Below are 26,958 nucleotides of genomic sequence, written 5' to 3'. Positions count from 1 at the left end.
CCGCGCCGGAACCGAAAAAGCTCCATCGTCCGATTACCCCCAGGTCCTCGTTGAGTCGTCGAGGGAGGCAGAAAAAGACGCTTCGGCTGGCTGCTGAAATTGCAGCACCCGATCTGGTGATTTGCGACTTTGCCCGTCCGATCATGTACGCACACGGCGCCAGTGTCAACTATCTTCGAGTCCATCCATGTACATGTACGAGTACTCCGTGCACCGTGGCTCTCCGACGGCGGCACAGCTTCGGCGGGCACGCACGTCCAAGGCGCATTTGATCCTGTTTAGCCATTGGAGGGCCGAGGGTGTGGCCACGAGAACCAAGGGAATAAGGCAAAGGGAAAAAAAAGGCATGGGTGGGGCCGGCGCTGTCCCTCAAAGTCTCCAGAGCCTCATCCTGCCGTACGAGTACTCTACTGTACTGGGACCTGTATGGGTCCTCATACGCGCTTTGCAACAATAGAAAGCCCATCTTCTTCTACTACTACTACCAACAGACGTATTCGTATGCAAGCACCTGAGCTTGGCGCCGTGGGAAATGGGACATCCATTCTTTCACAAGCAACGACGCAGCGCGCACCAATCCGAGGGCCAACCCACTTTCTGTGCGGAGGTCGATGTACTCTCGGAGCACGGTCTGCGCCGGCTAGTACGGAATATGCAGGTGGGTGACTGTAGCGCCGTCCCGGTTTCACAGAACAGCCAGTTTCGCTCTCCGGGACCGACGCCTGCAGTCGTCGCGTCCTTGTTCTGCGCAGGCTGCAGGACACATGGCAACATTGGAAAAGAAAAGTCAAAACTGGGGGCCCAAAACTCACTGTTGCCAGATTTGCCAATGGCTGTGGGCCTGGGTGTCGAAGCTTGATGGCGATATAAAGAGAGAAGGGGGGAAAAGGAGGCGACCAGTGAGAAGACGCGCGCGCGAGTAGAGTCGCAGTCGGTGGGGTGGAACCCAATTATCCACGGAACAGCTTGATCATGTCCGCAGCCGGACGGTGCCGCCAGTGAGCCACTGAGGACGCGCCTTGCCTTGGCCCTTGCCTCTCGTCGCCTGCCTCCTGCTGGCAAGCACAAAACATGCTACGTGTCTCGTCGCCTTGTCCTTGCCTTATAGCAACGGGGTCATCGCCAGCCACAGGCGCAACGGCGCAGAGGCGCAAAGGCGCAAAGCCACCGCGAGATTCCGCCAAAGCGGAAAGCAAGGAAATGCGAGACGCAGGAGAGGAGAGGCCCAGAAGCCACCATCGTCTGGGCGTCAGCCGCTGATCTCTGTTGCAGCATGCATCACACTGGCTGGCCACGCCGTTGGCTAACAACGTCGGCCTCACTATGGGTGCTATCTCCGGGACATCAGCCATCCAGATGGAACTGGTTCCGGCCTCTCTGGGGTACCCATGGGCAAACAAGTGGTGCGAGTAAATCCGAGAAATACCACCTCACGACGCACTCGGTGGACCCTCCGTGTGCTCCGATATTTGTCCAATTTCTGGTCCACCTTGGTCCCGCCTTTGATCAACGCAATCGCGGATATGCCAGTTACGGCGACTTGAGCCCCCGAATTGTAAACAAGACGCCGTTCCTGTGTTGGGTTTTGCATGCGAGTGTATCCAATGACGCCGAGCTCGCCTGCTGCGAGGACTGAAATTCTCGGGTCTCCATGTCGCACCGGTTGTCCGTGCTGGTGATGCTGAGGTACCATTCAACGGATCGCTTAGTACCAAGCACCTACTGTACTGCTCACCGATAGACATCCTTGATCCATAGTTCTGTTCTCATTCGGTTTCGCGCGACCCCCCAAAGGAGTTTTACTTGGCGATTGGTGCTCATTATTAATAATTACCTTATCTCGTGTTGTTATGCTTTCTCCCGCAACCACTTGCAGCCCTAGCCGGATCGGAGCGAGCATCAGTTTGTGTGCTTGTCTGTGCGGCGACGCTTCCGCTCATCCCCCGCTGCAGTTTGCGGCTAGCATTATGCAAGTTCTGACAATTTTAATTTCGCCCTTTTGATTCAGAGGTCCTGGCTTGTGAGTCCAGTCGATCCTCGCACCACGTCCCTTTGCGTCAGATCATTCTCGCCAGCCTGGGCAAGGATCATACCACGCAGGGGACTAAGACGCCGTTGACATGTGTTATTCAGACGACGGTCGTCTGATTAGGTAGAATGGCAGATTCCTTTTTCGCCGTGCCTTGTACTTGCTACGCCCTCCAGTATTCGCAAGCTTACTATGGTACAGGATAGACGACTTTTTGTCAGGGACAGAAAAAGAAAACCGCCGCGGCAAAGACAAAGACAAGGCAGCGCGATTCGGGCCGTGACGTGTCGGCGGCTGGCAGATCTGAGATCCAACTGTTCGCAAGCGCGTCCCCTAAGCTCCGCATCTTCCGGTCCCTACCGGTGTGCTACGCGCATGAGATAATCAAACCCCTTTTCTCCCTCCTGCTTCCTTTCTTTCGGAGTCCTAGCAAGTAAGCATTATACCAAGATGGGCATGCCACCTCTCCGCACTACGTCTCGAACTGTCCAAACGGTTTCCTACCCCGTGCCAACGGCGGATTTAAAGCAAAGCAGACAAAGGTACCTGTGGGGGATGAGCCATTTTAGAGTGCCGCGACAGATGAATCGTGGGTGTCTGCCCCGGACCACGTGCTGCTCCGTTTCCACGATGCAATCCTTTTTCTCTGGGGGATTTCTTTTCCCTCTTTTGGCACGGGGGTGCCGTAGGCAGCAGTGAAAGAAAGAATGAATCCGGTCTGTGCCCACAGCTTCCCTGGCGGCCAGTTCCAGTTCCATCGCAATACTCGGAACAGCCGATGGCTCTCACGCAACGGCTAGCGGCATCTGCTGTCCGGGGTGGAGCAGGTCCTTGTGCTACGGGGAGAAGGGATTTGCACCAACAAGAGAGCAGAGAAGGGAAAAATTCGAGGCCTAATTCGTATGTACGACAAAAATGGGGCGCCGCCGCGAAACGTTACCCGGGCCCCAGCGGCGGCTTATTCTCGGCAGAGGGATGGAGACGAGAATTGTAGGCCGGCTCCGGGAAGAGGGATCACGTGATGTTCCTTTTTGTGTCTTTGTTCCGGAATTTGGGGCTCCACCTGGGAGGGCCGAAAAGGGACCAGACGGGATTGCCGCTTTGGTAGATGAATCCGAGACATGTCCGAGGATTTTGAAATTTGTCTCGACTTTGCGGAGGGAGAGTCATGGCCTGGAGTGCGAAATGAACAGGTGGTACAGTATGGAGTACGGAGTACATTGTTGTGCTACTGTCCTTTTGGACGGAGCACGCTTGGGCGCTCTGTGGGCGGCAAGGCGAATCCACAGCACCCTTGATAGCCACTGACCAGCCTCGGCTATCTCAGTTCCAGCCGTGATCGGCTTTGAGGCGACAGATCTGGAGTACTGTAGGCACTTCGGTATTATGCAGTATTCTACGGCAATCTTTCTTTGTCTGAACAGTCCCCAGCTTTGCTCGCTTTATTAAGCATAAACATGCGGGAAATTAATCCGAGACCGGGCCGGGTTCCAGACACCTTTGTCTTGCAGTGCGGCATCCGCATCCGCGGCGTTGTACAAGGTGAATATGGATGGAGCAGCAGTTCATTTTATACAAGTGGATAACATGTACCTTGTGAGATTGTGTTGGGTATTTGAGCCTTGCAGGTGGTTGTCGGCCATGTGTAGTCACTTGCATGAGAGTTAGGGGTACCTAGATGTAGGGGGATTAATACCACTCGCATTTTCTATAGTGGCCTACATGATTTGAGAACCAATAGTAGCAATAATAAGATACTGTTCCATGTCATATATAACGTGCTAACTTTTAATACTGCGCTGTACTATCCGCCCATCAATAGCGATTGGCATGCATATAAACTGTGCAGGGGGGCAGACAATACCAGAATAGAACCCTCACTTATACCAGAACCACAAAAACCCGGCCAACAGGAAGCCTGTTACATGAACAAAAATCACCACAAACCACGTTGTCACAACCCGTCAAACCTGATAAGCCAGTTCTCCACTCGGCATAGACACAGCATACTCCAGCGAAAGCTTGACCGTCTTGCCCGCATTCAAGTTCACGTCCCAAGTCACCTGGCCGTCCTTCTTGAGCTTCGCCGAAGCCTTGCCCCAGCCCTCGTCCTTGCCAGCCTTGCCAGGCTCGCCCACTGCAACTCCGTTTGCGTTGTCGATCGCCAGGCCTCGCGGGTACGCGAGTTCCACGCGTAGCCGCTCGTCCTCGGAAACAGGCACCTGGTCCAGCACAAGCAAGTTGACCGCCCTGCCGCCCACAGCGCGCGTATTGTTGATCTCAATGGTGCGAATGTACACGGCGCTGTCCTCCTTGGTGAAGAGCCCGACGGAGGTGCGGCGCACCTCGGGCTTGGGGTACGTGACCTTGATGGCGGGATCGACGCCCAGGCTGAGGCTGAAGGACTCGCCGGAGCTGCAGCGCGGCAGCGACGTCTTGCCCATGAAGGTGCCGTCGAGGGTGAGGCTGGCGCTGCCCTTGAGCAGCGCCATCTTGCTGCTGTTCTTGAGCTTGGCCTTGAGGTAGGCCATGGGCTTGTACTTTGCGACGACGGTGTGGCTGAAGACGACGTTGGAGAAGGGGATGCGGGCCACGCGCTGCTTGGAGCCGTTGTGCTTGGGCACGAGCGTCTTGAGGCCAGGGAGGTCGTAGGTCGTCGTCAGGCCCGTCTCTTCCACGAGCGAGGCGTCGTAGCTATCGTGGCCGCCCTCGTCGCCCTGCTGGAGGAAAGAGTCAAAGTCGAAGTCGTTGAGGACGTCGTGTGATTGCAGCTGTGCCTGCTGTCCTACGAACTGGTTTGCCGCAGCAGCCGGGGCCGCAGACCCATACGCTCCGCCAAAGGCCGCCGGAGCCGGTGCTATCGGCGCAGGCGGGGGCGGAGGAGCACCGGGAGCGCTGCCGAAGAGGCCTCGTGGCGCCGACCTGAGGGACTCGTGCTGTATCATGTCGTTTACTGCGGCTGACTTCATCGCTGCGGCTGACCGTACCATCATTTTCCGCTTGGCGTTTTGTTGATGGAGCACCATCGGAGTATGGGCACGGTTGCTCGAATGTGTCAGCTCCTCAGTGCTGCGAGTGATGTCGGGGTTGTTTCCCAAAAACTGCGTGGCCTTGGCGAGCTTGATGCGCCAGGGAACCAGCGTCGGGATCGTGTCGTAGAGGCTGGAGAATGTCGCCTGCGACGTCGAAAGAGTGACCTTGCAGCTCTTCCAGGCCTCGCTGGTCTGGTTGGTGAGCATGGCGTCAAAGTAGAGCGTCGCCGAGGCGTTTGTGGTCGACAGCTGAAGGTCGTAGCTTGGCGTCCAGTATGCCGACGACGTGACGTACGAAAAGGCCAGATCGACCTCGACAGGGCCAGCATCCTCGTCGCCTTCAGCTTCAGCCACTGTGACCTTGGCAATGTCGGCGTCGCTGGACGTGGAGCCCCGACGTGAAGTCATGGGCGTAAAGGCCGCAACCTCGAGCGTGATGCGCACGCTATATACCTCGATTGGCCAGAATTGTTGCTGTTCGTCGCGTAGGCGCTGCCTCTCTCTCTTGGCCTCTCCCTTGAGTCGGTCCTTAAGCGCCTTCTTCTTTTCCTTTTCCTTCTTTGCTTGGGCCTTGGCCTTGTCCTGCTTGGCATACTTTTTGTCTTCAGCTCGCTGCAGCTTGTTGTACTGCTTTTCGACCTTTTCCAGCTGCTTGATGACCTCCTTCTGGAGGTTGTTACTCTCCGTCAGGTCTTGGAAGGCCTTTGAGCGCTCACTCCTGTACTGCTCGAGGGTGGACTTGATGAAGTCCTCGTTCTTGCGCTCGCCAAGTCTGCCAAAATCCTCCAACATGTCCAGCCGTCTCTGTGCGTTGCCTGCGCCGTCGCGGGCAGCGGCCAACTCATCCCGAAGCTTGTGAAGAGAAGCCCGGGCGGACGTCAGTTGCGAGTATTCTATCCTTACCTCATCATCTGAGAATTCTTCCTCATCTGACTCGGATTCGGATTCTGACTCGGGATACACCTCGTGGAATAGCTGGCGGTTAGTCACAGCCTCGACCTCCAAGTTGGTAATGGTGGCGCCGCCATTGCTCTCGACTTTGATTGAGTCCGAATCAATGGTTTGGCTGAGCCCAACAATGGTTACTTCGTTTGTGCCTCGCTAAAGTGAACTGTTAGCTAATAGGAACTTGGTAGAAGTAACATGAGCTAATGTGGTAGCTTACCTTGAGCTGGACGCCTTTAATCTCTCGATATACTTGCGCCCTAGAGGGAAAGAGGGTCACTGAGGAGGTATTGAGATCGCTGGCAACATATTCAATCTTGTGGACTGATTCCAGATCACTGATGGCGGTTGAGACACCCATTGTGCACTATTCTTCACTCAAACAAACAGCTGACACAATAACTTGGTTGAGCTGGAGACAGTTGTCTAGCAGGGCTACAAATTGAACGGCAATACTAGATGCCTTGCAATACAATGAAGATGATGATGTTTGATCAAGAATGAAGGAGATTGAAAGAGGGATGCCTGAGTCTTTTTATAAGCACGCAGAATACAGTACTTGCCAAGGAACCATACGATAAAACATTGAATGTAAGGCGTTTTACACCATCTACCTTACGCTAAACAAGCCGGCTTGAACTACGGCACACCTGGTAATTACCTAGATCGGTAGGCTGAAGCGTAGGCAGACGCGGGGCAGATGCGTGTAATTGCATATCAGAGTCGCATTTGTCGTGTTTGGCTGCTGTCTGATTCGCCCGAGATTGCATCTGCCACGTCGTCTTTGAGTTCCAGCTAACAACATGACGCGATGCTGGCATCTGGCCATTTCCACGTTGCCCATTATTGGCTCCCTCCTGGCCGCGGGGGATTCTGGGTGCGTCATTGCCGTTGACTCTAAAGTGGCTACCTGGCGCTAAGACAGCTCGAGGAATAGTCTTTGTTTGCTGGCTGCCAATGAGACGACGGCTGGGGTTCCGCTTTGGTCTGGCCCGGGCAACCGAAAGAGCTGAAGTGGCTGAGCTTCAGAGAATGATGATAGTTATTTGATGCCTACCTGGTTGATGAGACTGAGGGACATGGTTTGTGTTACTGCTACGTGGTTTTAGGAGATGCTAGAGTTGTACTACACGTATACTACATTTTTTCTACCTTGAAAGCCAACTACCAGAAAATAGATTGCGCTCTAGGCTACCAGAATTACTATTATGTACATGACAAGCTCTACTCCGGACTGTCTAGAACAAGCCAGTGTACTCCTCTGTTGCAAGGATGAGAGAATCTTCATGTTAAAGTCAACACGACATGCTTTTCAATACGAGGAATTCTGGAAAAATGAACGCGACTATACTGAGCATAGAGGCAAGTCCGGTAATGTGTAAGCAGGTTGTGGCAGTGTAGTAAATTAGTACTTGGGTTGCTCCGGCAGTGTATTTGGAGATTTCATTAGCCCGTACGGAGTAGTATAGGTGCAATTGGTTTTCGGAACGGACAAGATACAGACAAAGGAAGTAGTGGATAGCATGAAAAGAATGGATGGAAATTGAAGAAAACTGACAAAGGGGTTTAGGGGTAACACAGCTCTTAATAAGCTGCACAGACTGTGAAAGAACCTTGGCAAGGAGATGTGGGATTCATTCACATCAACATGTCGGTGAGGCCTTGTGCTCAGGGTCGTGGAGAGGCTCTGGATTGCATATAGTGGATGTCGCGGGACGGATAATCCACTATAGCTAGGTAACTAACAGAAATGGAGAGTAACGGATAACAATTTTGCCATTGAGAATGAAAAGCTGACTGAAGAGTAGCATTCGAATGAAGAAGCATTTGCCTCCAATCAATTCCTCCGTGCTGGTAAGCTACCAATTAAGTACTACCTACCTAGGTACGTGCATTGGTACATGCAGAAGTCATGCACAATTCAGCGCCCCCACCTGGTGTCAATCCCTCCGTCTATACGCATAAATTCGTCCTCGCCTCGGCTCATTGCATACTGGCGGTACGGGATGATGCCAAACCCCCACTTTTAACCGTCCTCAGCTTCGAAGGGGCCATGGCCATGTACGAGTAATAAAATGCAATAGTGTTATCATAGCCTTACCAGCCACCTCCAATTTGGCGCTCATCAGGTCTGTCCAGGGAAAGCTTTTGCATCCCCAAAGCCGTGATTCTTGACATCTTCTGTTCCTCTGCCCTGCTCTGCTCTGCTCTGCGTGACCATAGACTGCCAGCCATGGATTCTCGCTCGCCCTTGAAGACGCTCGACCCCGAGCCCATTGATTCGCCCGTGTCCAGTAGACCTTTTGGCATCACGACATCATCCGGACCTCTGCCTATGCGACCGGCCATGGACCAGCAACCGGAGCGCGCGAACGACATGGACCTGCCCAGGGCGACACCGGTTTCACGCGCGGCCGAATTCAAGGCCAGCGACTTCCCGCCAAAGGCCAGCGATTACCCCAAGACCAACGACTATCCCAAGGACAACAGCTATCCGAAGCCTCACGAGTTTCCCCCTAGGCCGTATGAGTACCCGGTCAGGCCGATGCAGCAGCTCCAGTCCCCGTACAAACCCACGATGCCCCAGCTCGAGTTAGCCGACATCAAGTCCAACTGCCAGCGCAACCTCAAGCACCTCATCTACCTCCAGAACCAGCGGCGCGCATTTGGCTACTCATCGCAGGCTGTGGATCTGGAGTGGCAGATCCGCAGCCAGACCGGCCTTTTGATCGGCGAGCTGCGGACGCTTCAAGACGAGGTCCGGACGCTTGTCAAGAACGCCAAGAATCACCGATGGCGACGATGGTTGTTTGGAGGATTCCTGTAAGATCCGTGCCTCCTATTTTGAGAACCTCTTGGCTAAGTTGAAATCTCCAGCGCGACATTTGTCCCTGTTGTGCGCAAGCTGTTTCGCCGAGGCAACGATAAAGAGTCGCTGGCTTCTTCCAACAACACCGAGTACGCATTCCGCAAGTCAAAGGGCCTCCTCCAGCGAATCAAGGACTCGGTTCTCGGCCATCATCGCCTTGCCAGCATTGCATTCTTTGTCTTTTCCGTTATGTATGTGTTCCAGAACGAGGTGACTTTGCGCGTGGCCAAGACGATGCAGAAGCGCCTAAAGAAGCTTTCCCAGCGACTCGAGTACGGCAACCAGGAGATTGACGAAAAGGACCTGAAGCTTCTGGACGGATGGAGGTGGAGAGTAATTCTGTGGTGAAACAAGCTTGCATGGAGCCTGCAGTAGAGTTTGCCGCTTTTCTACTAATGGCGGCTTTGGAATGGTGAATTGGCTGCGAGAATGATGATGACGATACATATCCTACTAAAGGTGCATGATTGTAACGAAGCATGTGCACAAACCGCAACCCAGCTTTTGGGTTGCCCAAGTTGCTTTTTGATGTATTTCCTATCTATTACATACCATGTCGATAACATTGAGCATTATTTAATTTCATCATAATTTTTTTTATTTTATCTTGTCGCTACACCACAGATGAGGAATCGAGTTTAAGGTGCTTGATTTCTTTTAGCTCCAATGGAGAGCATGGAAGATGCCTTGGGCCGCCCTCAGCACGCCAAAGCTGGGGGATCTCATAAACCACTGGCCAAGGAGTCTAAAGATGCCTACTTTCGCAACTTGTACACGAAAGCACCCGATTTCAAAGCCATCGCCCTCCTGGATCCGGACTTTGCTACCGTGTTTGTTTTTCTCTTTCCTTGATGTGACTCGTATCCTGGATGGCCAAGTTAATATGAGACACAGCATCAAGGGACGCGACCTAAACTTCAACGACCCCAAAGCTGTCATGCAATTGACCAAAACGCTGCTCAAGGTGGATTTTGATCTCCATGTTGAGCTGCCAGATGATCGATTGTGCCCTCCAGTGAGTTGGACCAGGTTGTTTTGCTCTTCGTTGTGGCGAAGGATCTAAACGCGTGAGACTAGGTCGCGAACAGACACAATTACATCCTGTGGCTGAAGGATCTGCTGGACACGACATCGTATGATGAGCCTGGCAGGAAAGTTGTTGGGCTGGATATCGGCACCGGGGCAAGCTGCATATACCCGCTGCTTGGATGTGCCCAACGGCCGTGGTCGTTTGTCGCAACTGGTGCGTTCTCTCCTATTGTTGTTTTCTTTGTTCAAGTTATCACCACTGCAAGCGATACTAACAGATCTGGATATAAAAAGATATCGATGATAAAAGCTTGGAGTGGGCGAAAAAGAATGTCAAGCTCAACGACTTGGACGGCCGGATTCAGCTTATTGGCCGCAAACCCGACGATGCCCTCATTCCGCTGGAAGATCTCAAAATGGATTCCATCGACTTCACCATGACGAACCCCCCCTTTTACGAATCCGAGGAAGCAATGGTCAAGAGCGCACAGGAGAAATCCCGCCCGCCCTTTACGGCCTGCACCGGCGCTAAAGTAGAGATGGTGACGCAAGGCGGCGAGGTCGGCTTCATCAACCGCATCTTTGAAGAATCTCTCGTTCTGCGCGAACGCGTCCAATGGTACACAGCCATGGTGGGCTTCCTATCAAGTCTCACACGTATCGTGGACAAGCTGCGGGAGCACAAAATAGACAACTATGCCATCACCGAATTTCACCAGGGCAACAAGACGAGGCGGTGGGCGATTGCGTGGAGCTTCCGACCTCTACGGCCTGCGCAGAGTGTTGCGAGAGGGACCAAGGCGGCTTTATCGAGGGGCATCTTACCGGCCGTGACGGAGGTTTTGGCGTACAGGATGCCGTTGGGAGGAAGCGTGGGTGGCTTTGCTGAGAACCTGAGCAACGCTATTGCAGCGCTGGATCTCATCTCCTGGAACTGGGATAAGGAGAAGCTCGAAGGGATTGGAAGGGCCGTTGACAAAGTATGGGGACGGCCGTGGCGGCGGCGAAAGAAGCGAGAGATGGAGCTGGGGACAGAGACGGAGGAGAAAAGTAAAGCCACTGAGGAGCAGATTTGCGCATTTGGCTTCAAAGTTTCTGTGAGGGTAAGCAGAGAACACGTTTCAGTTGAAGCGCGGTGGGTGGAAGGGCATGATGAGACGGCACTGGAGAGTTTTAGGGGGTTCTTGAAGTCGGCGTCAGAGAAGGCTGCGGAGGATGCGAAGAAGGGAGCTTAGGAGATGTTTGATCCTTATTTCATATTTCATGGCGAGCTCTCTAAGAAGAGCTCGATTTAGCTGATACTGTCTTATCTAATTCTACTAGTTCTACTATTTCTAGATGAAAATGTCTTTATGAAACTTGATTACATTACCACATCACACAATTCCTCACGGCAAATGCTTATCATAACCCGCCTTCACAAGCCTCTGTCCAGCCTCCCACACCTCATCAGGAATCTCCTGCTCAACCTGAAACCCGCGTGCAGGATACTCCTTAATGCGAATCAAATCACCCACCATGATGCTCGTGACGAGCTCCCGCGGGTTGTTCGCATCAGGGTACTCATCAAAGCTCAGCGCCGGCGACGACACGGCGAAAATCGTCGCCTCGTCAGGCCACTGCTTCCGAAACGTCGCATACGTCCTCCTCTCCATGTACGGCTTCTGCACCAACACGAGGCTCTTGAAGAAGTATCCCTTTTCCCGCAGCAGGGCGTGCGTGAAGCGAACATTCTCGCCCGTGTTGCGCGCCTTGGGCTCGACGATGATGCGGTCGTCGGGGACGCCCATTTCGCGGGCAATGGCGGCGAAGACGACGGCCTCGGGCTCGGTGAAGAGGCCCTTTGTGAGGGCGCCCGAGTCGCCGGAGAAGATGAGGTAGGGGGCGAGGCCGTCGAGGTAGAGCTGGGCTGCGTGGGCGGCGATGCGGGTGTCGAGGCTGCAGAGGCAGAAGATTGCGTCTGCGAGGAGGAGGGGCATGTTCATGCGGTGGTAGTTGTAGACGACGGTGGCATCTTTGTGGGTTTGATCGCTGTCAGCAGTCATGGTGAAGGTTTATTTGCTGTTTCGTTTTTGTTTTGTTTTGTGACTGAGGGTGAGTGAGTGAGCGTGGAGTGTAAGTGAGGGCTCTATGGCATCTATATATATGAGATGAGAGGCGGCTGGAGTGAGGCTTCAGCCCGCTATACGAGAGTGGGGTTTGTTTAAGCACGCCCTGCGACGGGCGAAGCAGTTGACGGAGTATCCTAAACGGGAACTGTTGAAGAGGCGTATGATGCGGTCGAGCTGTTATTGTAATGGCTTCATTTTTACGTACACGAGTATTCTGGCCAATGTCTGAAGGCGCAGTGATACTTGTGACTGAGAATTGGTAATGAGTGGTGGAGGGAGCCTCTCTCAGACTCCCTCTTATGGGCTTCATTCTGGGAGCCGAGCGTGGGGCCTTCAATTGCAATGCCTGTTAACAGGGTCTGAATAATTCATATGCAAAAAGTCATTGACTATGTCCATGATTTGCTCACGTTAAGTGAGATACAAATGCTTGGATGGAACCAAGCAAGCTGCATCGTTACATAACATGCTACTCATTTAGCCGATCGACATACAAGCCTCCCCATCTCATCAACACCATCTGCAACATTCACGTCCCTTCACATCACCTCTCATTACAATCTCACATAAACCAAATCAAAACCATGGCCGCCTCCCACGCTTCCGACCGCAGCGCCCTCACAAAGCGCATCCTCCCCGAAATGACCCTCTCCCAGGGCCGCTCCCCCGCCTCCGAAGCCCGCATCGACTCTCTCCACCCCGCCGCCCGCGCCTCCGCAGCCGGCCGCTTCAGCATCGCCGGCAACGCCGTTATCACGGGCGGTACCGGCGCCATTGCCATGGTTGTGTCCAGAGCGGTGCTCCAGCATGGGGCTTCAGGCCTGATGCTGTTCGATCTCAATGTCGATGCATCGCGGGCGGCCATACAGGCTCTACAGGACGAGTTCCCGGACGCAAAGATCGAGGCTCGTGAAGTTGATGTCACGGATGAAGAAGCCGTAACAAAGGCCATCGACCAAACAGTCGAAACGCTGGGCTCAGTCGACATGCTAGTCTGTCTCGCCGGCATCGTGGGATGCGCACACGCCCTAGACATGCCCATCTCGCAATGGCGACGAGTCCTCGACGTCAACACCACAGGAGCCTTTATCTGCGCCCGCGCAGCAGCACGAACAATGGTTTTACGAGGCAACGGCGGCAGAATCATCTTCACGGCGTCGATATCCGCGCACAGAGTGAACTTCCCGCAGCCGCAGGTTGCTTACAATGCCAGCAAGGGGGCGTTGCTGATGCTCAAGAGCTCGCTGGCGGCGGAGTGGGCGCAATACGGCATCACGGTGAACAGCATCAGTCCGGGATACATGGATACGGTGCTGAATGAGGGAGAGGGACTGGCTGCCGCACGAAAGATTTGGAACGAAAGGAATCCGTCCGGCAGGATGGGGTTGCCGGAGGAGCTGGCTGGGGTTGTGGTGATGATGTTGAGTAGGGCTGGGTCTTATATGAACGGAGCGGATGTTGTTGTGGATGGGGGAGGACATGTGTTTTGAGCAGCTGATATCTTTTGTTTAGATGGATTACTTGTCATATATTCGGCATTGTAAGGTGTCTGTCTATGTTTACCTACGATTAGACCATTCATCAATGGCGCAATACACCATGTCTAAGTCACAGCAGAGCAGCTACACCCGGAAATGTAAGACAACAACAACAACATAATCATTGAAAACGGCCTATCTGAAACCCCATGACCAGCCAAATCAATAACTTATCTTCAACCATGTCTCTCATCTCTACTCACCCAAATTCCTCCCTCCAGCAAAATCCCACCAACGCCGGTCCAGGCCACCACCACGTGGGCTCCCTTGTGGCGCTCAGGCTAGGCCAAACCCGCCTCTTTCTCACACCTTGTCCCACGGTCGATTAATTGCCGTTTAAACATTGATCGCGTCTGATTCATGCATGTAGGGCCCTGGTACGCGAGATGCAGCTCCTCCAGGCGCTTAAATCGTGCGTTAGTTTGTAGCTTGTAAAGGTCTCTATGTAGGATAGTACTCTCAGTATGTCGTCTTTCCGCGTAATTCTCCTGGCGTTCAACCTCGATGAACATCTCGGACACGGTGCTCATCTACAATAATCCATTCTTCACGAATGCACGTTGTTGAATCAGCATACATTTATTTAATTACCAAGAATAGTCTTTGCCGCCAGCATCTTTCCATCCCGCCCATCCATCTTTCAAACCCCCAAGCCTGCTCATCCACCCAACGAATCACCTCCCCACGTGGGCTTCACAAACCTCACCGAGATGCTCCATTGAGGGGTTTAATCGGCTGCTGCACCACTCCACGCTTCCGTATTCTCTCTACTCGCACGCCCAGTTTGCAGCGAGTAACGCGCCGGAAAGAGAAAATGTGCTGGCTAGGCGTGTCTCGCTTCGGTGGTGCTGCATTCTTGGCTGCGAGAAATCGGACCTGGGGAACCGGCATCTGCCTCAGTAACGGGCTTTGGTTGGCTCCAAATGGCGGATCTGAGTTGGGGTCTCAGACCACCCTTGGACAGACCGGGAAGGCAATTTAATCTATCGACTGAACTGCGCATGGAATAGCAACGGAGCAGTGCATGGGACGTCCCAAGCCGGAAATGCTGGTGTCTCGTAGTGGTGGTGGCCATTCATATAAACAACACCATCACCAGGCGTCTCCGTCCACTGCTCGGGACGTGGTAGCATCCAAATCTCCCCCTTTTCCCTCGTGAATCGCATCTCATCCCAGCCAAATCAAAATGGACAAAGTCACCCTGTTGACGGCATCTCGGCTCGAGCCCACAGTCGCCATCCGGCCCCACTCGACCATCGTTGCCCGCCTTGGCAGAGCCTTTGCGATTCCCCTTCAATTACATCATCGTTTCAAGCACATTTCCCTATTCATCTGCCTGCAATCCTATTTCATTTCCTATGCTCTCCTCGTCGGCACACGATATGCCTGCTTCTATGCGTTTGTCGCCTCTGCCTTCATCCTCAAGCACGGATTCGCCATGTCCACCAAAGCAATTGTCGACGTCTGGGACTCCAAGAGCGTCCAGAAAGTCCGCGCTAGAATCTTTTACGAATTTGCAGTCTTCATCCTGGGCTGCGGAAACGCCCTCTTCCTCGTCGTCTTTTGGCCCGGCTGGCTGATCCTCGGCGGTGCCTGCTTCGCCCTGTGGCAATTGACTGGCTGACTGACTCGATTGATTGATTGATTGATTGAATTGCCATATTTCTGAAATGTCCAATCAAAGGAAACAACAACTCCCACCGACACGATTCCGGCTCCTTGTATCAGCGACTAGTCGAACAGTTACTAGGCCGATTCTTGGTTGCTCGATTCTTTAATTCGGGCTTCACACTCGCATTCGACCTCTTCATTTCGAAAAGAAAAACGTGTTTCCACCGGTGTCTTTCCGAATCTGCGTCGAATAATCCATCTCCGGATCAAATTCTTGCCACGTGCTGGCCGGGTATATATGCTTGTGCCTCTCATACCATCTACGATCCACCACCTTTGTCAGAGTTGGGTCCTCGCCGAATCCTTCCAGCGTCGAGACATCTGGTTGTCGCGCTTTAGCCGCAGCCGCCTTGGCAGCCGCAGTCACCAAAACACCCGAGGAAAGGTCGTCGTCGGAGTCGGTCGAAGATGTCTGGATCGGCGCTTCGGCGCTGTAATCGAAGAGGCGCTTGCCGCCAGGACCAATGCTGTTGTTGACGACGAAATAATAAAAGTCGTAATGCTAGCATCAGAATTAGCATCTCTGCATACAAAGCGATAGAAAGGATAGAATGATAGATAGACGAGAGCATGAAATAGACAACACTTACGTGAGGAATAATAACAGTCCCTCTCACTAGCATCAAATCGTCCACGCCAACTCTAGCCCATGCCCTCTGTGCATTTGCCTGCTCTCCAACTCCAAGCTCCGCACCAACCTTTCGGCTTTTATCCAAAAATACCCATATGAAGTCGCCCTTCTTCATGCGGACTGTCCCGCCGGGGATATTGGCGCCATCGTAAAACACAAACGGTATCGCAATTTCGGTTGCCTTGACGGATTCTTGTAGGGCAACAAATTCACGTCGAAGAGCCTCTCTCTCGGCAGCTTCCTTGCGCAGCGCCGCCTTCGTCACTGCTTTGGGGGCCAGCCCAACCGCAGCGTTCGCCTTTATCTTGGATTTTTTCTCGCCTTGAGGTCCGTCTCTATCGCTCGGCGGCTCAGAAACAGCGCTCGCGCTCACGTTTTCGGAATCGCCACCGTCATCGTCGTCGTCGTCAAAGGACAGAAGCTTCTTGCCTGGGTTCTTCGTCTTCTTCTTGAGCTTCTTCTTCAGCGGCCCCGGGCCAGCGCTGCCGGCGGAATCACTGCCAGCGTTGTCAGGAGTGCCTGTCAGCGAGCGGTCCGGTTTTGACGTGCCTGAGAGCGCAGCCTCGCGGGCCTCGCGCTCCTGCTGCTCGCGAACTTCTGCGCGCCGCTTGCGGAAGTCTGAGAGAGCGACGAGGCCGACAGTGTTTGTCGATAGTCGCTCGTTTGTTGTTTTGTTTTGGGGCGTAAAGCGGGAGGCCTGTTGGTTCGACATGACTGCAATGCCGATGCTGGGATCGAGGAGTTGGTTATGAGAGAAGATGAGGTTTTGGAGCTGTCTACTGCTATCTGCTATCTGATGGATATAGTGTTAATAAACGATTTCGTACTGTATACACTCCAGCATGCTGATACCCTAGACCTCGAATGTAAGAAGAGAAACAGTCAAAGGATTTAATTTCAATATTGCATTTATCTCAAGTTGAATAATAATGCTCATGAAATTTCCCTTGATATCCATCAGGGAAGCCTTGTGCCCTTCCTCGTTGCCTGTCCCACCAGCGAATTTGTTGTATCGTCTGCATATCTCTTGTAGACGTCGATATACTTCTCTTTCTCGCTCCAAGTATTCTTCACACTTTCACGATTCTCAACAGCCGTCGTCCACGAGCTCCATCTTGTCCACACGTTATTTTCGCCTCCTTCCTGTGGTATCTGGAGCCCGCCTGGCTTATAGTGATCTAGCAAAAAGAGCCGTTTCGCCCATGGAATCAAGCTAATGTCCACCAAGCTGATATTCTCTCCCAAGAACCAAGGACCCTCGGGATCCATCTGCGCCACAAGGGTCTTGATGTGGCCGTGAAGCTCTTCTCGTGCTTGATCAGCAGTGAACTCTTTATCCGGGGTGTGCTGCAGAAACTTGTAAAATGCCGGAATGATTCTCGTGCTGATGTGGTCTATCCAAAGCCGAGCCCTGGCTCTCTGATACGGATCCGACGGCAGCAGGCGAGGGCCGTGCTTGGACTCATCCGAATATGCATCTTCGAGATACTCGATGATGATGGAGCTTTCAAAGAGCGGCCTCTGCTCCGTCCCAGCCGCATCGACGGGCACAGCGAGAATTGGCACCAGACCACGGGGGTTCAGCTTGAGAAACTCTGGTTCCTTCTTGTACGGATTGATCTCCACGTATTGATGGGGGATATTCTTCTCTTCCAGGGTGATCCAAGCCCGTTGGACAAAGGGGCAAAACCATCCCCCGTATAATTTGAGAGGTTGCTCCTCTGCATGGCGAGCTGCCAGCTGAGCAGCGGCACCGCTTGGTGCTGAGTGAATGGAAGTATCGATACTGGGCATTTTTCTTCCTTTCCCTCTATCGCCACGGGAATGAATATGAGAAGATCTGAGATGAGAGTTTTGGTTGATATTGACAGCAGACAGGATGATTGAGCCAAAATACGATCCACGCATATTCTCGCCAGATCCAATGACGTTATTCGCTCGCGCCCCGCGTGAGGATCCCACCATCTCAGTAATTGATGTATGCAACCTACTGTGACAATGGAGGGGTAATTATTGGCATATATGTATATACGAAGCCAACATCGCTTCCAGCGAGCTGAATTGTCCATGCAGAATTGCGAAACGCCTTGAAGCTTTTCCCTACTTATCTCGGCTTACACCGTCTAAGCCTGAGGCGCCTCTGGAAAAGCGCTGTGTTCCTCAACTTTTTGCAAAGCCACAAATATTCGTGTACCTTGTATATACAAGTACCTGACACCAACAGCCTTGTCCGACCAAAAAATTGTCTCAGTTTACCTAAGTCACCTCAAAATATGGCCAGGCATCCGTTCTACTAACAAGATGAGATTGGCTACCTGGCACACGCAGAGTGCCGAATATGGCCAACAAGTAAGTAAGATACAGTCTTCGAGTCGGAATACTGATAGCTATCGGCAAGCTGCAGGATCCTCTTCAAGGCGCACTCGATACCTGGGAGATTGGCTGTCCAATTAGCCGAGTCATAGATACCGGGTGACTACAGTGAATTGCATCTACCATATGGTGATGGTTACTGTCCGGGAGAGGGACGAGTGACTACGATCAAACTCACCGACTCCCACTTGCGAGACAAAATATCACAACATGAGATTAGACGAGCTTCCTGCATGATTAGTTTGCCTGCCATGTATATTACAGCGAATTAAAGTTCATACACGGCATCGAGTCGAGACATATTGTAGGCCTCCCACATTAGAGGTCTAACAACTCATCCCTTGAGTGAATGCCATCAATTCCCGCAGTATTTAAGTGACTGATTGCCGCCCTCCTTATTTTCTCTTTGCTCTCACACTATCTCAGAAACAAGACTTTTCTAAGTCTGCGTCGCCATCTTCTTTTCTTCGCTATTCCTCATACAGGACACTCCTTAACTACGCCTCCAGAAGAAAGTGGATGATGCCTTCATTCTCAGTTTCGAGCAGTGCCTCGTTTTCTTCGAGTAATCCATCAACCAAGGATCCACACCTCGCGGCTCACCTGTCTCTCTTGTCCTTGGATGACGACGATGAGGATGCCGAAGAACTCGCCGCAACGCCCATCTTCACTCAGGCTGTTCGCGAATATGGCTCATTTCTAAAAAAAGGGAAGAAGAAGCCGCCCACTCAATACGGACTGCTTGCCGGTGTCATTGAAGATACATCCGAAGCTCGCAGTAGTCCCAAATTTGCCGCAGATGACCCTAGACTGTTTTTCAACACGTCCGCTCCCTCGAGCGTATTCATCTGCGGCAGTCAGGGCTCTGGAAAGAGTCACACTTTGAGCTGCCTTTTGGAAAACTTTCTAATGCAGTCAAAGGCAAACTTCTTGCCTCATCCATTGACGGGAATCGTGTTTCATTACGATCCTTGGGTATCTGCTTCTAGGCTCTCGCCTTGTGAAGCCGCCTATCTGGCTTCTGGCAAAGGGATCTCGGTGCGAGTGCTCTGTCCGCCAACAAACGTGAAGCAAATTGAGGTGCGTCAAGACAAAGAACTCAAGAATGGTAACAATTATCCTGTTAACACTTTTCTAGAAGATTTACTCGCAACTTCCGAACGTCCGAGTCGAGACTCTTCGGATAAATCAATCGGATCTGAACACGAAGAGAATGATGGACTTGATGGCTGTTAGCTCCGTCCAGGGCGGCATGCCATTGTACATGCATGTAGTTCAGCGTATTCTGAAAGATTTGCGCATCGAACAGCAGGAAAAGGAAACAACATTCAATTATCGCGAGTTTAAACAGAGCTTGTTGGACGCCGCCCTGACTCCTGCCCAGCTCCAACCTCTCCAGCTACGACTTGAAACTCTAGAGAGCTTCATGGTCAAGGAGCAAGTTGTTCATATTTCCAAAAAGAAAGCCATACAAAGCCAAGGTAAAGGAACCGATTGGGAGCCCAAAGTAAGTTGTTCTACCCTCTTAGCATATCTCTCTTGTACAACGCTAAGTATATGGAAATCTCATGTAGACCGGCCAACTCACCATCGTCGACCTGTCCTGCCCGTGCGTGACAGAGGAGACTGCGTGTTCCCTATTCAATATCTGCCTCAGTCTATTCCTGGAGCAGAGTCCTCAAGTCGGCCGCGTGGTTGCTTTAGATGAAGCGCACAAGTATATGACGGATACAGCCGAATGCCAAGTGCTGACGGAAGCACTTCTCTCCAATATTCGACTGCAACGCCATTTAGGCCTTCGAGTCATCATATCGACTCAAGAGCCCACAATTTCCCCGAAACTTTTGGATCTCTGCTCTGTGACTATCGTGCATCGATTCACTTCGCCAGACTGGCTACAGAGCTTGAATAAACACCTAGCTGGCGCATCGGCCGCGCTACTGACCAGGAATCAACACACCAGCAATGGTGATTCCAATGGTGATTCCAATGGTGATTCCAATGGTGATGGCAAAGTTGAAGGCGTTGCACGCCTCCGTATCAATCCCAATGAGGTTGCAGCAGAGCTCTTCAGCAAGATTGTTGCTCTGCGGCGCGGAGAAGCTCTCTTGTTTTGCCCATCGGGTATAGTTGGCGTGCGCACAACGGCCATGACATCGCAAAACGGATCTTCCGCAAACAAGAACTTGGCGGATACGGAGGGGGAGAAGAGTGCAGGAAAAGCAAGGCCGCAGCTCATCAAGCTGTCTTATGGACACTTGAAGATTCGGGTCCGGGGAAGGATCACTCAGGATGGAGGGCGAAGTATTCTTGCCACATAAGTCTGTTGAGTGAACTAGATGTTGGATGGAGCAGACTATCAGATTGGTTCTCTATTGAGATAAGAGAACAGAGCAATATATATAGTAGTGAGACTGAGATAGAGTTGGGGTGAGGGTAGGCTGCCTCTTCATTGATAAACCTCGCATGTATTTCGCGGTATATCGGATCACTATAATCCCCAGTTTCGACTCATCAAGGTATATCTTCTAAATAGTCATCTAAGAAGAAGCGAAGCATATTCAAGATATCATCAAGGACAAGCCATCCATCAGCCGTATTGAGAATCAGTCATCAGCGCCGTCATATCGAAATTAAGCAAATTCTGCAACACCACATCATCCATGACCAAATTCATCTGATGCACTCCCATAGGCTGCGTCTCTCCCATATACTCCATCGGCGTCTCCACGGCAGATGCATTCGCCGTGCTATCGTCAATAACCCCTCTGAACTGACCCTGATAAAACGACGAGTTCTCCGTCGAATTGGGCGTGGGTTGCTGCTTCGTTGCTGACTCCTTGAGCCGCTGGTTTCGCGATGCTAGTCGCTGCATGTATGTCCGCGCGGCTTGCTCCCCCCCAAAGATGAAGCCTATGCTTGACACCAGGCTATCAGTGTCTTGGTCTGATGGCGATGGCCCATTATTACCCATGTCCACCAGGCTCAACATCTTCAGCAAGACCTGTCTCCCGCGACTAGCAACAGGAGACACGCAACCTTGGACTTCCAGGATCTGAAGATCTTCCGCCAGGTCCCTGATCTGCTGCCGCACATGCAATATAGGCAGCGAGCCCTCAACCAGAAGAAGCGCCGTGACCGTCACAGCAACAGAAAAGATCTGATATGCCTGAGGAAGGAATTTTTGCAGCGAAGTGATCGACCTGTTGGTCCGGATGGTTCTATAGACGACCATTGCATCCTCCGCTGCCTCGATGCATTTCGCCCAAGAGTCTCCGATGCGGGGAGACAGGAACGGACGATACATTCGGATGCGCTGCGTGCTGATGCATGTACGGATGATGTGATTTTGCCAAGTGAGTATTTCTCCAACGGGCTGCGGCAGCGGAGGAGGTCGGCCGTCCTGGTCAAGTTGATAGAACCAGGGGTAAGTTCTGGTGATTTTAAGTACCTCTTCGTCCAACTGACAGATGGCGTCGTATGAGTGAGGGTCATCGGCATTGCTCTGACACAGATGGCGATTCATTAGTTTGAAGAACCGGGCTCTGTAGATGTTGAGCATCATAATGGTAGGCTCATCATGCGGACGTGGTTGTAAGAGTGAATCGGTCATGTCGCTGTCGTTGCAGTTGAGTGGAAAGGGGACTCCCGGAGAGTCCAAGCGGATTAGCGGAGGGCGATCTAGGCAGATGGACTGGAATCTTTTTAAGTAATTAAGTTAGTTGAATGAAATTGTGATTGAAGAATCAGACGTCATAGTATCGGACCCATACGTATCTGAATCAACGAGATCCCACCAGATGCGGTGCCTCATCTCATCCTGTAATGTTTGAGAGGGAGTCAAATCTTTGTCTAAACCAAGATTCTGGGCAGTTCGCACAGCCTGCCCCAGCCGTCTATATAGTTCAGTTAGCGAATGAATGCGTTTCATGTATCGCCGTGCCAACGACTTACGAATTCAATGCATCAATCCCATTCGTGGCGTACCAGTAAAACTGCGTAATTGAAAACGTCTGAAGCTGCACAATACACGGCTTCGACTCAAAGTCTCCAGCCATTAACGCCTGATGAGACGCCCTATGCCACACATGCGCAAGGTCTCGGATCGACTCCTTCGGACATCCGAATATCTCAACTGTTCCTGGCGGAATATATAGGGCGCTGACTGAGATGATGGTGAAAACGAGGGCCGTAAAAATAAAGTCCAGCTCGTGGTCATCCCCGGCATCCCAAAATTCTTCGTACTCGCGACGGAACGACGGAACGTGCGTGATCTGGAAGATCCAATTGATGTGATCGATGTAATAGTTGAGCAGTAGATCACACATGGTCCGTGAGGGCAGGGCAGATCGCAGCTGCGTCTCCCAGTATCGCCTCCTGGTAGCTCCCTCCATCATGTGCCACAAGAGAGACGGTTGGCCAGCACTCTGAATTTCAGCCAGAAGCTGTGAAAGTGAAGACACGGGGATGGCCGTGGTGTTGGCATCTAAGCCGAGGGCCCGGAGAAAGAAGGGAGTGTCCTTGATCTCAGCTCCGGGAGTTCTGAAGCTATTCCGAAGACGAACCAGGCCCAGGCCGGTAGATCCGGCAACAATAGGATTTTGGTCCGGGGCTTGCAGAACTTCGCCAACGGCATCCGACTCGGCAAGATCAGCATCTGCCAGCTCCGATCCAACATCAATATCGGTATCCCGAGCTGCCTTCTTGGCCCGGCCTCGCTTCGGAGGCGCGGGATTCTGGCGGCAGAGGGCCTCCCGACGATAGCGGATGCAAGTGCCGCAGGGCACCTTGCGGTCGCATTTCAGCTTGTGCCGGCGACAAGCAAGGCAGCTCAGGGGCTTGCGGCCACCGCGCTGGGGCCTCTTTTGGCTCTCGATGCCGGCCTGGTTGTTGACCGGAGATTCGGACATGAAGGCTATTCGGAGAAAGACGGTTCCCCGGTCGGACAATTTTCAACACGGGACACAACTAACTGCAGAGAAATAGGAATAAAAGCTTAAAAGATATCGAGAAGAATTAAAGAAGAAACTAGAATTAAGAACTGGAGGCTAGAGAAACTAATTGGACGCCTTGGGTTAAGATTTTGTTGGAAGGTTTTCAGCGGCTTGACCTAGTTTTGGCTGGTTCTGGACTCAAGAATCGATATATGACAGTCATTCGCCGGGCGAACCCCGAACAGACACATACACCCCGGCTATTCCCTTTTGATAGCTCCAGATAATATGTACATTTATTTCTGTAGAAGTGGTAGAGTCATTACGCTTTGACAAATTAACCTCATGATCTACTCCGAAACATCTAATTAAACGGCTGGCTCAGCAGCCCCTCAAACTTGGCGACAATGGCTTCGGCTTTGCCCTCGTAAGACTGCGCAACGGACTCGTCTCGCTCTCTGCCCTTTTCGGGACCCAAGGCAACTCGTTTTTCGCCCAGAGCGCGAGCGCCCTTGACGAGAATAGACGTCCGTGGCTGGCGCTTCTCTGCAAAGGGGCGGAATATGGATTCCGAGAGACTGCTTCCCAGGGCCTCGAGGTTCTTGGCGTAATCTTCGGTTTGGGCGTCGGGGGAGAGGTTCGGGAGCGCGCTGCTCAGGTGGTAGCAATCTTCCCTGTATTGCAAAGCCAAATTGTTAGAATACACGCGGTAATACGATGAATACCATTATCACTTACATGGCCTGGTTCGCTCCCTGACCGAGATGGGGGCTTGTGGGATGGGCAGCATCTCCGACCAACACACAACGCCTCGAGTACCATTGCTCCGGCTTCAGCTCATCGCGATCAAACAGGCCGAACTTGATGATTCGCTCAGCAGATCTCACTCCCAGGGCGATGTTGGCATCCCAACCATCGAGGAGCTTGCAAAGGGTATCTCGTTGAGCTTCCATCTCGTCGGCTGTGAAGGGGCGCCATGTCTCCTCCCTCTCCTGAGTCTCTCGCTGCGTGAGGGCCCATGACATGGTCCTTGGGCCAACTGGGTAGGAAATGACGTGAACTCCATCGCCGTACCAATTGCGCATCGCTGCTGTGTCTCGAAGGGCTTCCGGTGTCTCTGATAAGAAGGCCGTCTTTGCATCTCTTTGTTAGCCACTCCGTAATCTGGCATCATCTTGACCAGGTTATCGTCAGACGAACCTGTGTGAGACCTGTGAATGAAGGAGCGCCTTCTTCAACCCCCTTTTGCTTTTGCAAGACGGCTCTTGATGCCGACTTGATGCCATCGCATCCGACGAGGAAAGATCCCGTTACTGTTTCTCCATTGCTGAAAGTCGCCGTCACCGAGTCTTCGTGTTCCTGTATATCGACAAGCCCCCATCCTTCTCTGACCTCAATGCCCGCTTCCAACACCTTGTTCTTCAGGAGCAGGTTAAGGTTCGTTCGCCTGATACCAGTGGCGGGCTGTTGGTATTTCTCGGCAAAGGTGCTCGGTAGACTGGATTGTCCTAAAACCTCTCCTGATGCTTTGGCATCCCAAAGGGCTGTTAGTGGAAGGGAATCAGCTTTGATGGCATCTGCAACTCCAATCAAGTCAAAGACTTTGAGCCTGTAAATTCCGAAATTAATATTTTTGTATCATGATTGATGTATTGCTCCTTAGCATAGCGCTTACCCGTTCGACATTACCATCAACGATGCGCCGGCAGTGCCAAGTTCTCGGACCTTTTCAAAGACAATCGGATGATAGCCCTTGCTCTTGAGAAGAATTGCAAGGACCGGCCCGGCTACGCCACAGCCAATAATGAGAACGGTGGGGGGAGCCATCTTCGTATGAAAAAATCCTCGTAGGGGAGCAGTAATGTGTTGCTGTTTAATGGTGAGTGAGGATGCTTTCTTCAGCCATACTCCATCCTCTCTGTATCTATATATAAAGAAGTTCGATGAACAATAACATCTAAAGTTAAATTCACTCGCCGTCTGAGTCAACCGGCGAGCCACTGCATATTAGATGCCCGGTGTTGTGGTTGAGAGCATATCCGAAGAACATGGCCGGAGAATGGGCTTCAACTCCGGTCGCCGTACGACGTCATCCCACATTTCGGAATTCCCGTGATGGGCGGAAAAGTTACACCTGGGCTGAGACCTTGGAATCTATTTTTTCTTTCATTTTTTCTTCTTTTTGTTCTTCTAGAAGAGGAGCCGAATTGATGTCCGAATTGGCAAAGAAATGAGAAAATAGGAACACGTCATTCTATATCTGGTATTCAAAAAAGCTCTGCGCTTGCTCCTTATAGTACATCAACACCAAAAACACATGATTAGGAGATTCCCATTTTAACTTGGCCAAACAAAAAAAGACAACCCCGTATGGCCGGCTCTTTCACTTTCACCATCGTCATGACCCCACGCTGAATCCAAACGACCCGTCAAAGATGTCGAGCTTCTTCACGTCGTTGTCCGGGCCGCGTAGAGATTTCAAAATATCGATATCCGGAACCTTGTTCACCGGGTAGAAGAGCAAGAGGTTGTCCATATCCTCTTCCGTGATCTCACTCATCTCCTCCCACTTGTAGGTATCGCTGACTTTTGACATCCTATTATTTCTGTCAGTGTCTCCATGTGCAATTGCTAGGTGTCGACCCCAAGGGCGTGTCCAAACTCACCATCGCATTCGCTTCTGGCTGTCTTCAGGATTGGGGGCAACCTTGCGTAGCCGCGTCCTCAGCTCTCCAATTGTCTCAATAGCGTTCCCGACATTTTGTGGTAATTGGTTGGCAATGTGTCGCCGCAGTGATGCCGCCAGCCGAGGTCCCTTGCCGTTGGTGCTGACCATGACTTGCAGAGGCCCGTCACGATGGACGCTGCCAAAGTAAAAGTCGCACTCAGGGGGGACGTCTGCAATGTTGGCCGGGATTCTCTTTTCCTTGCACAGTTTCCATATAGTCGTAGAGGCTGCCGGGTCGTCGATGGCCACCAGCACCATGTCTGCTTTGTCTAGATCGGACGGCTCGAACAGGCGGTCGATGTGTGTCACCTGCTTCTCGGCAATTCGGAAGGCGACCTCTTCGTTGAGGCCCGACGCAGGGCAGACGACGGTGACCTGGGCATCGGCATTGAGGCAGTTGAGGATGCGGCCAGCCGCGACCTGCCGGGATGATCCTGTTAGTTGGCCGTGAACTCGAAGGGGTGTCAAGATATAGATGGGCTCCAGACACAGAGACCAGACCAGACCTACCTCACCACCGCCTACCACCAGGACATTCTTGTCCTTGACGCGGTATGCCAGAATCAGGCTTCCTCCAGGCTGAACTTGCGGAAACGGCTTGCCCATTGTCCAAATATTGTACTCAAGTAAGGATTTTGATCAATTGCAAAGGGTTGAAAGCGAATATTGGGTGCCCACGCGACACGGTTTTGGATTCGGAGTCAAAGACAAGGTCTCGGTGCAAGTCTTACGGCGGAATTGGGGACGGGGCCTTTTCGCAGCCCGATAAGGTGAGCCGATAAGCAGCCCTGGGGAGCCGACCCACTGCAAGTTGTTTCCATGTTGCTGCTACAGGGATCAGCTTGACGTGCAAGGGCGCTAAAACGGGCACGCGCGGACGCCATTACAGCGGGCGGGAAGCGTCAAGCGCGCTGTGAGGGCGCTGTGCAGTAGCAGCCAAGTGCGCTAATCATCGAATCATTAAATCATTAGCGGGGGGCCACCCTGCGGCAGCGACGTAACAAGCCGCATATACATGCGTCCACAGCCCCCTCAGCCTCTTAGCCTTGCCTTGCTCTCCAGCTATGC

General features: G+C 52.3%; 13 protein-coding genes across 13 annotated transcripts; 6 read left to right on the top strand and 7 right to left on the bottom strand.

The window, feature by feature from the left end:
* Window positions 1–187: 187 nt before the first annotated feature.
* TRIVIDRAFT_61148 (uncharacterized protein) lies at window positions 188–1,636 on the top strand (the record flags this gene model as incomplete). Its single annotated transcript, XM_014103089.1, has 3 exons — window positions 188–299; window positions 492–658; window positions 1,109–1,636. 3 exons carry the CDS (start codon window positions 188–190, stop codon window positions 1,634–1,636), a joined length of 807 nt encoding a protein of 268 aa, XP_013958564.1.
* Window positions 1,637–3,771: 2,135 nt separating this feature from the next.
* On the bottom strand, window positions 3,772–6,473 carry TRIVIDRAFT_168226 (uncharacterized protein; the record flags this gene model as incomplete). The annotated part of the gene is made up of 2 exons (XM_014103088.1): window positions 3,772–6,162; window positions 6,227–6,473. 2 exons carry the CDS (start codon window positions 6,365–6,367, stop codon window positions 3,994–3,996), a joined length of 2,310 nt encoding a protein of 769 aa, XP_013958563.1.
* Window positions 6,474–8,423: 1,950 nt separating this feature from the next.
* TRIVIDRAFT_168222 (uncharacterized protein) lies at window positions 8,424–9,454 on the top strand (the record flags this gene model as incomplete). Its single annotated transcript, XM_014103087.1, has 2 exons — window positions 8,424–8,829; window positions 8,884–9,454. The coding sequence occupies 2 exons, from the start codon at window positions 8,552–8,554 to the stop codon at window positions 9,221–9,223; spliced, it is 618 nt and encodes a 205-aa protein (XP_013958562.1).
* Window positions 9,455–9,550: 96 nt separating this feature from the next.
* TRIVIDRAFT_29905 (uncharacterized protein) lies at window positions 9,551–11,139 on the top strand (the record flags this gene model as incomplete). Its single annotated transcript, XM_014103086.1, has 4 exons — window positions 9,551–9,709; window positions 9,777–9,809; window positions 9,953–10,118; window positions 10,199–11,139. 4 exons carry the CDS (start codon window positions 9,551–9,553, stop codon window positions 11,137–11,139), a joined length of 1,299 nt encoding a protein of 432 aa, XP_013958561.1.
* Window positions 11,140–11,292: 153 nt separating this feature from the next.
* TRIVIDRAFT_61145 (uncharacterized protein) lies at window positions 11,293–11,949 on the bottom strand (the record flags this gene model as incomplete). Its single annotated transcript, XM_014103085.1, has 1 exon — window positions 11,293–11,949. The coding sequence occupies one exon, from the start codon at window positions 11,947–11,949 to the stop codon at window positions 11,293–11,295; it is 657 nt and encodes a 218-aa protein (XP_013958560.1).
* Window positions 11,950–12,599: 650 nt separating this feature from the next.
* On the top strand, window positions 12,600–13,505 carry TRIVIDRAFT_31055 (uncharacterized protein; the record flags this gene model as incomplete). The annotated part of the gene is made up of 1 exon (XM_014103084.1): window positions 12,600–13,505. One exon carries the CDS (start codon window positions 12,600–12,602, stop codon window positions 13,503–13,505), a length of 906 nt encoding a protein of 301 aa, XP_013958559.1.
* Window positions 13,506–14,739: 1,234 nt separating this feature from the next.
* Window positions 14,740–15,177, top strand: TRIVIDRAFT_30212 (uncharacterized protein; the record flags this gene model as incomplete). The annotated part of the gene is made up of 1 exon (XM_014103083.1): window positions 14,740–15,177. One exon carries the CDS (start codon window positions 14,740–14,742, stop codon window positions 15,175–15,177), a length of 438 nt encoding a protein of 145 aa, XP_013958558.1.
* A 183-nt stretch (window positions 15,178–15,360) lies between these two features.
* TRIVIDRAFT_31206 (uncharacterized protein) lies at window positions 15,361–16,567 on the bottom strand (the record flags this gene model as incomplete). Its single annotated transcript, XM_014103082.1, has 3 exons — window positions 15,361–15,557; window positions 15,600–15,726; window positions 15,815–16,567. The coding sequence occupies 3 exons, from the start codon at window positions 16,565–16,567 to the stop codon at window positions 15,361–15,363; spliced, it is 1,077 nt and encodes a 358-aa protein (XP_013958557.1).
* Window positions 16,568–16,812: 245 nt separating this feature from the next.
* TRIVIDRAFT_29941 (uncharacterized protein) lies at window positions 16,813–17,649 on the bottom strand (the record flags this gene model as incomplete). Its single annotated transcript, XM_014103081.1, has 1 exon — window positions 16,813–17,649. The coding sequence occupies one exon, from the start codon at window positions 17,647–17,649 to the stop codon at window positions 16,813–16,815; it is 837 nt and encodes a 278-aa protein (XP_013958556.1).
* A 1,176-nt stretch (window positions 17,650–18,825) lies between these two features.
* TRIVIDRAFT_125179 (uncharacterized protein) lies at window positions 18,826–20,543 on the top strand (the record flags this gene model as incomplete). The annotated part of the gene is made up of 4 exons (XM_014103080.1): window positions 18,826–19,308; window positions 19,367–19,735; window positions 19,803–20,363; window positions 20,412–20,543. Coding segments are annotated over 4 exons (1,545 nt in total), but the record flags the coding sequence as incomplete, so codon positions are not given.
* On the bottom strand, window positions 19,979–23,138 carry TRIVIDRAFT_229828 (uncharacterized protein; the record flags this gene model as incomplete). Its single annotated transcript, XM_014103079.1, has 3 exons — window positions 19,979–21,929; window positions 22,002–22,124; window positions 22,183–23,138. 3 exons carry the CDS (start codon window positions 23,136–23,138, stop codon window positions 20,819–20,821), a joined length of 2,190 nt encoding a protein of 729 aa, XP_013958554.1.
* Window positions 23,139–23,526: 388 nt separating this feature from the next.
* TRIVIDRAFT_29989 (uncharacterized protein) lies at window positions 23,527–24,989 on the bottom strand (the record flags this gene model as incomplete). Its single annotated transcript, XM_014103078.1, has 4 exons — window positions 23,527–23,836; window positions 23,901–24,295; window positions 24,363–24,771; window positions 24,838–24,989. 4 exons carry the CDS (start codon window positions 24,987–24,989, stop codon window positions 23,527–23,529), a joined length of 1,266 nt encoding a protein of 421 aa, XP_013958553.1.
* A 571-nt stretch (window positions 24,990–25,560) lies between these two features.
* TRIVIDRAFT_30624 (uncharacterized protein) lies at window positions 25,561–26,496 on the bottom strand (the record flags this gene model as incomplete). Its single annotated transcript, XM_014103077.1, has 3 exons — window positions 25,561–25,759; window positions 25,829–26,310; window positions 26,401–26,496. 3 exons carry the CDS (start codon window positions 26,494–26,496, stop codon window positions 25,561–25,563), a joined length of 777 nt encoding a protein of 258 aa, XP_013958552.1.
* Between the last annotated feature and the right edge of the window lie 462 nt (window positions 26,497–26,958).

This window comes from Trichoderma virens, assembly GCF_000170995.1.
Source record: "Trichoderma virens Gv29-8 chromosome Unknown TRIVIscaffold_4, whole genome shotgun sequence".
Classification (NCBI taxonomy): Eukaryota; Fungi; Ascomycota; class Sordariomycetes; order Hypocreales; family Hypocreaceae; genus Trichoderma; species Trichoderma virens.
This window is presented reverse-complemented; position numbering and strand designations above follow the sequence as displayed.